Source organism: Larimichthys crocea, chromosome XXIII, assembly GCF_000972845.2.
Source record: "Larimichthys crocea isolate SSNF chromosome XXIII, L_crocea_2.0, whole genome shotgun sequence".
Lineage (NCBI taxonomy): Eukaryota > Metazoa > Chordata > Actinopteri > Sciaenidae > Larimichthys > Larimichthys crocea.
The window spans coordinates 17,674,518-17,690,332 of NC_040033.1; the positions used below are offsets into that span (position 1 = coordinate 17,674,518).

The 15,815-nt window shown below is 42.5% G+C and overlaps 1 protein-coding gene across 2 annotated transcripts in view; it reads left to right on the plus strand.

Moving 5' to 3' along the window:
- Window positions 1-15,815, plus strand: part of LOC104922457 (partitioning defective 3 homolog) — a 327,327-nt gene that overhangs the window by 238,611 nt on the left and 72,901 nt on the right. For both annotated transcript variants that reach the window (XM_027274131.1, XM_027274132.1), the window contains exons 20-21: window positions 6,417-6,545; window positions 14,258-14,557. In XM_027274131.1, the coding sequence (XP_027129932.1) occupies window positions 6,417-6,545; window positions 14,258-14,557 (429 nt within the window). The remainder of the gene's footprint in view (window positions 1-6,416; window positions 6,546-14,257; window positions 14,558-15,815) is intronic.

A 15,815-nucleotide genomic window follows, 5' to 3' on the forward strand; every position in this document is an offset into this window, starting at 1 on the left:
AATACTTTTTCTCGTTTTCATTATTCTGCTATGGTGAAACGTTCCCTGAAACAGAACATCCTCCAACGCGATGGTGTCTTCTTTGCTCAGCTGGGTGACCTAAAAGGCATAGAAGTTTCTGGTGAGAATCATTTTCCCCCCGTCTCGCTCATGGTGCTGTCCCCCCACTGGGGCTCGGCCTGATGTCATGAATAAATGCATGTCATGCCTCCACGGTGCGGGACACGCCGCTTTCTCACCCGGCATGAACCATTTCGACTCCCATCCTCCCTCCTCCTGTATCTCTCCCCACTGTTTTCACACCGTTGCTGGAAGAATTAGGCCTGGCTTCCCTCCAGAGCCACAGCCAATCAACAACAGTGCCCCCCTCTACTTTTGCTCAGGACGAAAACCATTGGTGTTTTGTGCACAAGCCCTTGTCCAATGATGTGAAAGCGCAGAGATGTCATATATCGATGCAACCTGTAAGAGGCAGAGTCTCTGTGAAAAGCAGGAGAGTGTGCAGCTGCATGAAGGGTTGTGTTATTTTACTTTCCATATCATGAACCCCAAGACGGTGTGAACTCACACGTTATCTCACACATTCTATCATAAATCTCAGGCTGCAGTCTTTCTCCTTAACCTTCCTAAAAAAAAATTCTTTTGAGGATGCATCAAATTCTAGATTCTGGTTTAAAAGGGGTCCGGTTGATCAGGGATAGTGCTGACTGACATTACAGGTTGCGGATAATGAGTTCCGCGGGGAGGGAGATTATCGGCTGGTGGTGGCTGGAGGCAGCAGGAACGATGGGAGAACATCCTCCCATACCTCTCTAGGGTTGGCGTCCCTGGAAACCAGTGGTGGCAGCATTACGCTGAGACCACTCGACGATAACGGTTGCCCCTTTAATGCCTGTTAACGATCACTGGGTCACAGTGTGATTCCCGGGGAAGAAGGAAAAAAACTCTCTCTCCCTTTTTCTTTCTCTGAATGTCTTATTATTATTATTTTTCTTTTCCAAGTCATCTGTGTGTGTCAGGTAGAGTGTTTACTCACCACAGCTGCAATAATACTTAGCTAGCAAGGAGGAAAGACAAATCGGACAGCCTCGCCTTCCTAACAAGGCACTATTAAAATTACATGCCACTGTCAGGGTGTAGCCCTAGGTGCAACACCGTGCAGAAATCATGCACAGCCTCATACTGACATGCCCTTGCACTGGACAGGGATGGGAGAAGATAGAAAAATAGTGTGTGAATGTGTATTTGTATGTGAGTGTGTGTATGTGCCAGTCTTAACTTTCTGCGGTGTGCTTTTTGGCATTAATAAAATGATAATAACATTTCTTGATTTCCTCTGAGGAAAAATAATGTATTTTTTATGGCGCTTCATAGATTATCACCATGAAATGCAGTGGGTGGAGGCATAGTTATTTATTTTCCTCCTGACTGCGACAAATACAGTTTCAGGGTGGAGGGGGGACTCAGACACCACATCAGACGTCTGTGGGGGACTTCGCCCTGGGAGATCTGGATTAACTTTCAGGTTGGCCGAGCAGAAACCATAACGATTCTCTCAGTCTGCCCTTGAAATTATCTTCTCATCACTTACTCAAATTGATAGATGCAGTCATTTTTTTCTTTCAGGCTCACCTGTTCCATTTGCAGGTTTGAATAATGCCAACGTGCATCATGTGAGGTTAAACCAGGTAGTCCATCACGTTCTTGCATTCACTTTCAAAAACCGCAGATTTTAGGAGAAGGAGAAATGCTGCTATTTCTGCTGTCCTCCCTCCCTAAGTCATCTGCTTCCTGTGAGCAAACCACAAACTCCCCACAGAAGATGTCAAAACAGATTAGCTTCTGTCAAATCTACTCCCCAGATTAAATGATTGTAACAATCAAACTGGCTTTGAGGCTTTGCATAATTTACTTTTTCTCCCTCTTTGGAAATTCTGTCTTTGACTTTTTCCTCCTCTGTTGTGCTGCAGCCTTGAAGTATTATTACCCTGTAAATCGATGAGGATGATGTATGAGGCATCCACTGCTAGTGGTATAAACCCTTCTGTTTTCTGTGATATATGAGGATGTATCATATGAATGGAGTACCTATTTACTGACTTCTTTTCAAGGAAAAACAGCCACATACTGCAACTCACTAATACGCCTAATGTGCAATATTTGAAAACATTTTATTTTATGAGACCCTGTCAGCACATGTCACATTCATAACGCTTAAAGTTTTATTGCATCTGTGGCCAACACAACACATTAATGAAGCATATATCATATGTGACTGACGCATGTTAGAGTACATGTAACTGAAATGAGGTTTGATGGCCAATCAGAAATCGAACACAGCCTAAAAGTCATAAATATTCTAAATTCTGCGCATATCACGATGCGACTAAACCTGTACGTTTTCGTCATCTCTTCCGTACTTTGTCTTTTGAGGGCACCTCTGCACTTGTGTATTCATCACTCTTATGTGCTGTTTGCCACAGTGAGATAGATGCTTAGGAACGGATCATTAAACAGAGCTTCGGTCGAGTGGACTGAAGCAGAAAAATAAGATCAAAGCTTTATGAGGAAGTAAATGGCATATCATTGTTTACCTGGCTTTAATGGAGATTTAAAGTCTGGATTTTTCTCAAATAGTGGCCATCCACAGTCTTTTCAAATAGCCACAGAATAAACTTATTTCCAAGGTCGTTTTTAAGTTTCCTAAGTTATGTTGGGGGGATCAAAAACAAGTGGAGGTTTGAGTTAAGGTTATTCTGTTTGAACCCAGGTATGGTTTTCTTTCTCAAACTGCAACTTATACTGTAGTTACTTCATTGTCATTCTACTCGAGTTGCAGCTGCCAATCAATATCTTATTATTAAGCCTCATCACCCTCACTTTCAATACAGCTGTCCCGATGCCAGTGCCGATTAATGCCAGGGTTCCTATACAGGCTCAAGGGTTTTACAAGAAAAAAGCTGAGTTTCTTCTTCCCTCCTGACACTGATTAACTCCAAGTCATTACTATTTTTTATTGGATTCTCTTCGTTTTATAAATGAGACACTTATCTTCCAGAGACAGGTATGAAAGTCAATGCAGTTTGCAGTTTTTATACACACACAGGCACCACAGATTTCTGTATTTTCCTGCTGAGAAAATGTTGAGTGTAGAAATATTACATTGGGGTTTGTGCGTCATTCGAGGTTTGGTGGCTAATCCTGTGTTCTACCACAGTCCCCACTGGCGGGGCTCAGGCTGTTCAAATGGAGGGCAGAGCCACGTTGTCAGTGAACCAGCAAGTGTCCCGATAGCCTTCTAATAGCTCTGGTAGTATCGGTTCTTCCCTCCACCTCCTCTTTGATGTGGGCCCTCCTTCTTAGGCCACCGGCGATGAGGGAATAGTCTTTCATATGGGAGCTGCTGCATGCCCAGGGTCCTGCTCAGTCTAATCCACCAATATGTTTCAGTATGACAAATCCCTCACTGTAGTGATGTTGATCCCGAAGAAGAAAAAAGTTGAGGGCAGAAGTTTGTCTCGCCTAAGGTTATTTTATGTTTTTTTTAGGGGCGGGGGTCAGAATATGATGAGACTGAGAAAAAAAAAAGGAAAAAAGAAAAGAGGAAGGTGAATTTTCCTCAGGAAGTTAATGAAAGTCCTTGAAGTGAGGCGAGAGAAGCTGTCACCTGCCCTGGTGATAGATAGCAGGCTCACTATTATTAGCATTCCATGCTTAAGCCTAGAGTTTTATGCCTTACTAGAGCCATTTGTTGATTAATTAATCAGGTAATGTATGCTATCTGTGCTACAAAAGAACCCAGATATCGCTCCCTTGGCCACGTCTGCACTCTCTGTACAAACCAGGACCTCCCACCAGACCACAGCCCATTCAAAAGATTGTAATTCCAAAGCAGCCACTACCAAAGAGAAGTAATTTGCACAAAGGTCTTGGCTGCTTTTAATCTAAAGTGGAATAATAAACATCCGTGAGGGTAACAGTCTCCAATTTCATGAATATATTCACTTCCACTGGTCCAAAGTCAACCTTGTCTGATGTAATTTTTTCAGTTTTCAGAGAAAGTTTGCAAACTGTCAAGTAAAGCTCAGCCATGAGGAAGGTAAAAATAAACTCAGAGTGAAGCACGGAGACTGCAGAGCTTAATGCGTTCTCCTGTTCCTCCGTCTGAAATTGAACAGGATGGCTCAAGAATGTCCCATGTGGATCATCACAATCAATGTCTGTGTGTACAATGCAGGGACATTGAGTTACGTTATGTAATATAAACAGTCAATAAAAATCCAGTCAGTCCAGTTATATTTATTGAATTTCTTCTCACTTGTGGCCACATGACCTCATGCCCGTACACTTTCTGTTATTGTCTTGTATTTACAATCATCAAATTTGTCCATATAAGTGGCCTAGTTTCCACCAACCTGACAATCATAAAAAGTGTGAGATTTGCAGTTTTCACATTTAAAACCAGTCGCACAAAACCATGATCATTATCATCGGGTTGTCAGAGATATACTGTAAGCACATTCTCTTTTTGAGTTCAGCATTTCAGTTCATTTAAGTGGTTCACTTTTCCCAATTTCTATGACAGCATGTTTTATATATGTATATTTTTTTTTACCCAGAAATATATGTAGTCTCTTCAACACTTAAAAAACAGAGCAGTTAAGAATTGCATGCCGTCTTTTTTTAAAATTGTATTTACATTGTTGTTGATTTTGTACAGCCTTGGCATGATTTTTCAGGTGACCACATATTCTTTAATAGTGAGTGTTTACCTGTCTGCTTTTGAAAAACTTGCTTTTAAGTTCTTCCATCAGAACTCTTTTCATTAGATAGAGCTGTTAGCTCTGTGCACACATTTTGTGCACTCCTTCCTCTGAGATTTATTGTATTAAAAATATTTTTGTGTATTATTATTAATATTTATATAGTTTTAGAATATTTAACAACTGATTTCTTTGTATTGCACTGTTGAACCCTGCTTCACCCTGACTGAAGGCTGATGATGACGCAATGTCTACACTGGTTTTAAGGATCCACAATAACCTTAATGATACCATTCATGTCCATGCAGTGACTAAATCTCACCTCTTTCAGAATAATAATGCCTCAACTGTAATTACCTAAAGAAATCATGGTTTTCATAGGTCATCAGCGTGTATAAACACGGTGTTCAAATGGTTGCATATAATTGGCCTTTACATGCCCATAATAAGTATCAGACCACACACCTTGGGTCAAAGTAGATAGAGCAACATGGTATCTAGATGTTCACTTCCTGGTCTGTAATACTCTTTGTGTATCCTGCTGTTTTAGTATTTCCTCCACAGCTGGCACCATTGTGGAGCAGCAGGAAATGACATCACACTATCATAATATTGCCCTTTCTGTTCTGCCTCAGCAGAGACTTTACTTTATCTCAAAATTTTGTGCCCATGTATGGAGTTGGCATCGATTTTAGTGTTATCCACAAGCACATTGTTGTGAATAATAAAGTCTCAGTCAGTGGAGCCAGATAATAGAGTTGTCCTTATATTGTGTTTGTTTGTGAGTGTGCAGCCCTGTAAATTTACTGTACTCTCTGTCAACCGCATGCCTCCTTTCTATTTTCCATTCCTCATCATTTTCTCACACCCCTCAGTCAGCCAGAGTCTCCAGTCATTTATTCACCCGGCACCAAGCTCGGGCCAACCAGAGGAATTTACGATCATCGGCTTGGCTTATCCTCACCTCGCTGTAAAACTGTAACGGATTTACCGCCACCGGTGTGTCACTCCCGTCATTAAAATGTAAAAGTTTGCGACGCTGCCTAGAAAGTTACAAATGATGCTCAGAGGCTTGGCCGTTTCCACCACTTACATTTCGCCTGGTTGCAGGTAGTTTGTTCCCTCCTTGCTCAAAACTAAATCATGAGCTGTCATTGCTCCCATCACTCTAAGTAAACTCTACAGCTCAGGGAGGAAACGCGGAGCTCATCCTCTCCTTTAAAAAGGGGGAGTGTAGCCATTTTCTACTTTTCAGACTTAGACTTAACACCACACACTGAATCCTTTCTGCTGTTCTGGAAGGAGTCTTGGCAGGGAGGGAATTTACTATGTCAATTTATCTTTTGATATGGTTTGATGCATTTTGATTGAATTTATATGAAAATGGCCAAGTTATTCTTTCAATAACGAATGGGTGCCCGGGGAGACTCTTGCTGAGCTGTCTCTCCAGTACAAACCTGACCTGAAGATTTTGACAGTTTGACACTTTAATTTCCTACTGAGTATTTCACCTGAATTTCCCGGACAAAGGACGAGACTTGCTGCTGTAAAAAAAAAAAAAAAAGAAAAGAAAAAAAAGAAATCCATATTGGGTTGGAAATTATTAAAGCCAGGGCCTCAATTAAATCCACTTTGCCCTTCTCTTTTACCCAGGTTTGGAAAGCACCGGAAGGATGAACGGCCAGGAGACAGGATGGAGAGGAAGGGCTCCAGTAAATCTAAAGCTGAGGACATGCAGGCGTCAGAAGAGGAGACCCTGAGGATGAAGCTGGAACAAGAGAGGTGAGTGCTCAGACAGAGCCTTAGCTCGCTAAAAGCCTAAACAATTAAGTCCCAGCTGAACAAATTAAAAAAAAAAAACACTGCTGACCGGAAAATTAGCAAACAACCTAATTAGCAAAATGGCGGAGCAAGGTTGGGAAATTCTGGGAAAGCACTCAGATGTCAATTTGTGAAAAGTCCCTTTCTTTTATATCAGTACATTAAATAGATCATTTATGGATTGTTGTTGCCTGTGCCATTCAGAGGCGCTGACCTCCTAATGGTACTCGTAGGCCCCTGTGGATTTGGCATGATTGAATGGTGCTCATTATAATAGTGAAATCGATGTAGCGCTGCATTTGTCTTCTCCTGCAGCTTGCCCAGGTTGTTAATCGCTCAAGAATACGCTGTTCCTTTTTATCTGCCCCTCTTGGCTCTATGTCCACTGGTGTTCGTGGACATCAGGGCGTCCAGAAGAATAAGGCGACGCATCGGTTTTGTCGCGTACGCCTCATCCCTCACAGACAAGCCCCATTTAATTCTCTCCAGCAGGAAAGACAATATTGGTGGCACGGTGAATGAAAAGACAGCTTGCTGCCTTCATTGTTCTCCACCAGCCAAATGAACTCCGTAATCAAACTGCTGTTGGTAATGACAGCTAATTGAATAGAAACAATAGGCCGTGATACCGCTCCCTCTTACGGCAAAAGGAAAAGAAGGATGGATGGCTGTCGAAAACGCATGGTACCACAAACACAAACAAGAGTGCGCATAAAGAAAAAAAATAGGCTCACGAAGCCCCATTCCTTGCTGAATGGAACATCTGGAGGCCTTGCTCGAAAAGCTGTAGCACATTTCTTTCTGGTATTTAACTATGACTTGCAGTGAAGGTCCTCTCCACTGAGGGTGTGAACCCCCCTCTGGCTGAGGGCCCAACACATTTCCCTCAGTGCACCCTGGAGACTAGCGAGCCTGGCTCTCCATCCAGATCTGTCCACTTTGAGAAGCTCTCGAACGACTGTCATGCTAAGCGGCAGAATCAACACAGACACACAGTGGGCATGAGATATGTAGAGTACATGCCCTCACAACCCTCCCTTCCCCACATACACAGTATTTAAAACCCGTTCTTGCTTCTTTTCTTTCACCGCTGTCACCCAATTTCTTTGTCTGCTACTTTGTCTTGCGGCACATTCTCATTCCCTGTCTTGTTTGTGTCGGTTATGCATGTGTGAGCTCCGGTCTCAGCTCCCTGTGCAGGAGGGCAACCTAATTCTTTCCTTTTGTACCTGTTCCCGAATCCCATCACTCAGCCAAGCTGGGATTGTCCCTTGGTTAATGGAAAGGGAATCCTGAGGGAAATTGTGGTGGGTAATAATAAACCAACCTGCCATGAAGACAAGTCGATATTCAAAGCATAAGGGTTCAGCAGGACGTCAGCCCAGAAATCCATTACTTCTTGTATTTTTTGGTAACACTACTGTATTACACCCCCAAGGTGCTACATTTGATTGTCGTAATTCTCTGCTTAAGGCACATGCTCTGATTGATTGCATCACTGCCGCGGATACAGGACCATTTAAGAGTTTACAAAATTATGGATCAGACCGCAATTGGTTTCCGAAGCTGGTAATCGTCAGCCAGCACTGTGTGTCAGCACGACCCAGGATGGGCTGCAGCCAAACTCCGGGCTCGGCTGACATTTGCGATCATTAATTCAAGCAGACGGTTTTGACAGGGGCTTTTAGTGATTCAAAATAGGAGTCAGCGAAGAGGTGAGACAGATTAATTCATAAAACCTGCCCTTTTCTCTCTGCAATAAGGCAGCTACGGTTATATATTTAAAACTCTGACCTTGATATGATTCATACAATTTATGGTTTGGCCTGCAGTCCTCGCAGACACAACTCATTTATTTAGAGTGAAAATGTTCTCCACCATTGATATCTTGTCACCTTCTTATAGACTGAAGATGATGGAGAAGAGTACATAAAACTTTGACTTCATTGTGAGAGCGCAGTGCAGTGCATCCACTTGATGAAGAGTGGTTATCAGCAGCATTTGTTTTGCTAAGATCTGGCAGATTTCACACAGCTCCTGTGATTGACTGTTTCATGTCTCATCAAGGCAGCATTAGAGCCTGTGGTTAGGCTGATCTGAATCTTTGTTTGGCCCAGCAGTGGCAGCCATTACTCTGGTTTCTTTATGCCTGTGGACAGCACCCAAGACACCCCTATCTGATTGGCTCATGTTGAGAGGACTGTGAGTACAACAAGTCCTCTGATTGGACCTTGGGTGGGTTGGAGAGCAGCCGGAGCTGTAGCTATGGCCCTCATTCATACAAGGCTATGAGGGAGAAGAGAGAGAGAGAGAGAGAGAGAAACGCAGGGCGGGTGATGTTGTTGGGGCTTCTATCAGTCTCTGACTTATCTCTGCACATGCTAGACCTGAAACTATATTTTCCCAGCCAAAGTGGGAAGCACACAAAGACAACCTGACAATGTTCGTTCTTCATTTTCCGCCTGAACTGAACTTCATTCTCTCTGTCTTTCTCTGTGGCAGCTGATTATGATGTCCATTCTCTCTTATCTGCTTGGCTCTGGTTGGCTTCTAATCAGTGGCCAGCACTCTACTGCGACTGTCCTTGTTCCCGCTCCCCAGACCACAGCACAGCACATCACTGCTCTTTTTTTTTCCTCGACAGTGGCCTGTTTCCTCTTGTTTGTTGTTTGACTTCCTGCTGACTCTAGACAAACAAAACCTGACCAGTGTTTCTGGAGTGGGTCAGTCAGTACAATTCACTTTCAATAACCTGGATTAACCCGGTCTTTCACTTAACAAAAGAGAACTTCTGCTCTTATACCATGTTCATGGTTCCAACCCTCAGTGCCACCAATAGAAAAAAAGCTATGTGCTATAAGGCAAATCCTTCTCTCTTTTTTTCCGTCACAGTAATTGTGGACAGAACGTTATCACTCCACTTTGTCAAACCATCTCATTATTTCAGTATCCTATTTGAGTCTCATTTGCATAGTGAGTTCAAAGGAAGCTCCAACTGGCTGATTGGGAAAAGTGATTACATTTGTAATTATATTGATACCTACAGCAAGTTAATGCGATTGTTACACTGTGAATTAACACCGCAAAACTTGGACAATTATCTCTGTGATTGCATTATGCCGTTATGGGCCAAGTGTCAACACAAAAGATGGGCTATCGGAGGTTTGCGATTCTGCACAGACAGCTGCACGCACGAGTCATTTATTGCACTTTGATTAGATTCAGATACATTCTGCCCTCCATCTGCACTTCAGAACAATAGACCATGTTTTGGTGAAGAGTTATTGAAAAGAAAAATCTATTCAAGGCAGCTGGATGAGAAAGTAAGAGAGCAAATACATTCTGTTTCATCCGCCGCGGTAACAATGCATATTGAAGAGGCAGGCTTTCAAGCTTCTAAGTGTGTTGACTTCAAAATGAGTGTCTGAGAGTACAGACAGACCCCCCCCCCGCCCCCCCAGCCTCCCTTGGGTAAGACTGCACATTGACAAACATATGGAGGAGCCTGCTCGCTTTGTTGGTCCAAAAAACACCCCTGTTGGATAAACAGTGAGATTTATTCAGTGTGGAGAGGAAGGACTTGAGGTGAGCTGACATGTTGCTACCAGTTCACACCAGGACTCTCAGTATACCAATATAATGTGTTAAAGTAATTACTTGATGTGAGAGTCTTCTTTCACAGTCATACCACTGAAAATAAGCTTTATCAACAGTATCGTTACAAATTTAGTGTAAGTCGATGTGAAAGCGCGGCGTTCAGACTCAATTCAAGGTCAATGGATGGCAACAAAAACAACAGGTAGAGAAAAAAGTTGAAAGGGAGAGATGTTTCAAGGAACAATAATGTCATCTGGCTGACACATCATTTTCTTGAAAACATGGTCAGCCAGTGGATTAGGAGTTGAACTTTAACTGCCCTGAAAGCCTCAGCATTAGACTGTCTAGACTGTCTGTTAACCAGGAGGAAATGCCTCTCTACTGCACTGTTACGATGGACAAGTAAGTATGCAATGTATTTCATTTAATCTACGTGTGAGGTCAATTGTACTTCTAAGGATATCAAGTAAAACACAGAAAACACAGACACACAATAGAAACCGAGCAATTACTGACGTAATACCGGAATGATCTTCTTTTCTGTCAACAGGGTAATTAAAAAGAAAATTAAAATCCACAGTGGGGCTGTGATGAAGCACCACAGCACGATTGTCCCCTTTTTAAAATAAAATCTCCTCGGGCTTGTTGCGTTAAAAGCTACAGTGTCCTCCTCTCTCAAACGTACTATCACTAAGAGGAGAAGAGAGGAGAAGGGCTGGTAATTGGGGCTGTACAGTAATAATGTGTTTAGTGTGGGCAGCACTTTCCTCAGTGTTAACATGCTGGGCCATTAATTGGCTAATGGAGTATGTATGGTACAGAGCGGGGGTGGTCTCGCAGGAGAAAGTGGGGGAAGGAGAGCAGTTGGAAGTAGAGCAGCAGTTGTGGGTTACCTTAGAAGAACACAGTTTGCAGGTGTGAATGTACAGTGAGGTTTTGAGATAATGAGCATATTACTGAGCAGAAAAATGTATTTCCAAATTGTAGCTATTTATACACTACAAATGTTCTTGCTGTTTTTCAAGTCATAGGGAGCAGGTTAGACGGAATCAGTAGGATTTATTCTCCAGGCTTCAGGAATCTGGGTGTCAAATAGAAATCATGGCAATCAGTCCATTAGTAACTGAGATATCACAGTCTAGACCTAAGTGGTGGACCAACTCACTGACTGAAGCATACTGGTCTGTCTAAGTTTTCTACAAAAGACATTTTTTAATGTAAGTTAGATTTTTTTTTTTTTTAGGTGACAGGGGTGCTTAACGACTGGTAGTTTCATTCTTGGCAAGTCAGTCGGAGATATCTAGCAGATAATATGCATGCAATGTAACATTCAAATCTCAGCTCACCACAGAGAGACCCGCTGCCAACTGGCCATGGGTAGAAACTTAACACCGTACGATAGTCCAGCTTTTCTTTCTGACAGCCAGAACAAGTTGGAATAGGCCTCGCACTGCTGAGTGACAGGTTTGGATCATGGATATGTTTTCTCCACAAAAACATGGACAGACAGATCTTTTGTATGACAGAGAACGCCATGACTTCTCTCCTAAAAAATGTGTGTTGTTCAGGATTGAAAACAAAGGTTATTTTGAAAGTTGATGAGTGTACAAAAACAAGTTATAGCGTAAGATGGTCATGATGCCAATGACAACAGCATGACTCACTTCTTTGGTATTTTTGATTGTTAATACCCCTTTATTGAAATGTGCCTATTATCTTTATCCACGTCAGACTCCTGAGGCCTGAAAGAGAAGTCTCTCTCTTTTAGTTTCATGTCGCCAGTCTAGCCGAGGCCATTATCTCGTCCCAAATGTCAATATTGCTGTTTTTATGAATTTGATTAGTCCATAAAATGCCAGAGGGTCTTGAGATCCCAGCGGACTTCCGTGAACCTGTGGTAACATCATTGTCTGGTCCTTCCTGGCAGAGATCTGACATCACTTTAGCCAGATGGCAGGTGAAAGGGCTTCTGGGAATTAGTGTTTTTCTCCATGTGATGCTTGTTTTCTATTTCCTGACAGCACGAGCTTAAGTGAGAGCCCTCTTAGTGCACAGAACTGTGATGTGAGTTGATAATTTCCATATTGTACCTGGTCCACGACAATGCAGAAATACAGCAAACCAGCTTAGAGGCTTTATAAATGACTGCATATCATGCAACATTGCATCAGGCCTCCATCAAAATCTCATTCAGCACATAATGCTGAGAAAATAGGATTTTGGACAGCTAAAAATAAACAAGGCAGTCTATGGGTAGGATGTGGGAATTGGGTTAATCCGGCACTGAAAAATGGGGATTGTTTGAAATGTGATTACTGTTATTAAAATACACAGACATGAGAGGGAGAGTTAGACAAGGGGGGATTCTAGCTCTTTTCCAAACCTGTCAATCATGTGTGAGGAGCAGCGGTGGGGGGGTTAGAGGTCAGTTATGACCTGAGGTAATAGGGAAGTCTAGCACCAGTGGGAAGTAGCATGCTTGTACGCATGTGTGTGTTACCCTACAGCAGGAATACAACATCTGGAACCAGTGAGCAGTCTGGTGGCTGCTGCCAGGGTCACCACAGTGGGAGGTCAACTAGATCCCCCTTTTGCCTGTCTTCAGCTCTTCTCCTCTCTACTCCCCACTGTCCACCTCTCCGTTCTACAATGCCAGCTCTGCTCACTCTCATGCAGCACCATGACCGAGTGCTCTTAGCTGTGGACAGATGGGCATTCACATGGAACCATTCTCTGAGACAGGAAAGGCCCTGTGAAAGGCTCTGTTGTGTGGAAGCGGTCCCAGGGAGTGGAACGGCATGGAGGGAGAGGAAGGGGTGGGAATGGGGAAGAGGAGGTCTTCTTCTTACCTCCTCTTGTTAGAGGACCTTAGACAAGACCAGACTCATGAAAAGATATTTGAATAACGCTGCTCAACTCCTCTCACTAAAGTGGAAAACTTCTTTGTATTGCTTCCCTGTTAGGAGCGGCAGTAGCTCAGTCCATAGGGACTTGGCTTGGGAACCGGAGGGTGGCCAGTTCAAGTCCCATATGGACCAAAAATATGGAAGGTGGACTGGTAGCTGGAGAGGTGCCAGTTCACCTCATGGGCACTGCCGAGGTGCCCTTGAGCAAGGCACCGACCCCCCCCCCACTGCTCGCTGCGCGCTGGTCTGGCTGGCTGCCCATCACTCCACATCTCTCTACACATTTGCATGTCTATGCCGTTGTACTGCATGTGTGTGTGTCCAGGTTAAAATGCATGTAAAAAAAATAAAATGAAAAAAGAATTTCCCCATTGAAGGATTAATAAAGTATATCTTATTATTATTATTTAACAAAGTAAAGCCACTATAAAAGTTTAGGCAGGCCTTCCTTTGGTCTGGACTGATCAATATCTGAGATTAAACTTAAACGTTTGCTCTAGTCTCTCTGAATTCATGACGAAATATTACACTGTATAACACACTTGTAACTCATTACCACAAATACCATCAGACCAAGTTTTTTTGTGTTTCTCCTTCCAGACATTTAGTCTTCACAAATAAACATGTGTCATTTATAAATACGCATTTTTGTCTGAGCTGTCAGGCACATTTTATGAAAACTTTTCCAATCTTGTGAAAACAACATAAAACTAGATGTGTTTCCATTCAGACTACGTGAGAATCAAAACAAACTAGAACAAGTTGTGGAAAACAAAGAAAGAATCTTTTAGGAAGCAGTTCATATTTGGAAATCATGGTGGCAAGATAAGGTTCTTTTGCCTTTCTGTAACTAATATTGTATTACTTAAAGGCAAAGAAAAGTAACTGGCAATATTTTACATTTCATACCCTCCAGAACAACTTTTAACTGCTGTAAAATTTTACCATTTGTCAGGCTGATTATCTGAAATGTAGTCATGTTTGATGTAGTTTGTCACAGTTTGATGGATAATGTCCTCATCACCAAACATTTCTAAAGACTTTAAAATCTTTTTTTTTCCCAGTGAGGAAATTATTTTGAATTTTGGAAGTGCTGAGTATAATTGTTAGTTTGCCAGATGATTCACAAATTTAAAAAAACACTTTTCATCTTCAATATGTTTATCACAGAATACAGGCCAAGACGCGGGAGTTTCGGGAGAAGCAGGCAAAAGAGAGGGAATATGCTGAGATCCAAGACGTTGTCAGCCGCACCTTCAGTTCAGATGAGGAGCACACCTACGCTGGCATCGGGTCATTAGACTCATCAGTGGATAGCAGCAGCATGGAGCCATACAACCACTACCATCTCCCTCAGAGTCCCCAGAGCCCTCACCTTCCCTTGAGCCTTCAGGACAACGGCCCTCCACTGGAAGCTCTCTATGCACAAGTCAACAAGCCGCGCAATGGACGCCCTGCAGCTCCAGACAGGTAAGGGTCGCCGAACAAATAGTCCATATGCATGCAATGAAAACACTGTGGAGTCAACATATACATATACTCAAGGCTCTACAGTGTGCTTCGTGACTTTCTACCTTTTCGTTCATTCAAACACTAACCTTGTGCTTAGTCTTTGCACAATCCAATTCATTTGCACGTCATCCATGTATAAGCAGTGGTATTGTATCTGTTCGCTTTTGCTTGTCATGGGTGACACATGCTGCACAGAAAAACAATGAATTTCACACAGTGTTTTATCACTGCCTCGTCCCACGAGGCATTGCCCCACGCAAGCAGACAGAATCACCAGGCAAGGTAAAACAACAAGAGCCTATCAGTAATTCTCCATGTGTTAGAATTTAATATCAGTCTTTTTTTTCCATTCTTTTTTTCATTATCCTTGGATCACAGGTAATCCTCCCCGGCCTCTCACACACATCTTTCAGAGAGTCACACCGCATGTGAGCTCAGCTTGTTTGTCGCTGGGGGGCTGTATCGCTCATAACCTCCATGTCAACACGAATATTTGACGTGACGATAATACCAGGCAGAGCTTTAGTTTCATATTACTGTGTTGATAGCCTGATGGCAAAAAGGATTGTGTAAAGTATCCTTAGTTTATGTCGTGAGTGAAAGTGACTTAGCTAGTTTCATTGACAAAATGTTAAATCCCCAAAGATGGAGTACAGCTTTGCAACTTACTTCTCAACTTTACATTCAGCTTGAATTTATGTAGTATATTAAGTACACATCACCCAGAGGTTCTCTGGGAGTAATAGTCGGTGAAATTAGGGCTGAAGATATATATGATATATAAGGGAGTTAGTCTGTTTAAAGCCTGATAGTTAAGGAGAAGGATTTTGAAATCAGCTGTTGTGTGAACTGCTGTCAATGCAGAGGTGTTGGTACTGGTGTAACATGATCAGCCTTCCTGGATCTTGTAAGGCAGCTGTGTTTTGAAATAATTGGAGACCTTTTGTTGCTGTTTTAGGCAGACCAAAGAAAAGTGCATTCCAGTAGTCTATTCTGGATGTTATGAATGCATGCATGAGGATTTCAGGGTCTGATTTTGATTTAAAACAAAAATATTTGGGCTATTTTACAGAGGTCGAAGAAGACAAGGGTGTAACCATGGCTGTTTTTAAAGCTGTGGGAATGATTCCAGAACTGAGAGACTTGTTGATGATGTTGAGAAGAGTGTTTCTTATCACAGTCTACAGGTCTTGTATAAGGTTACCAGGAATATGAT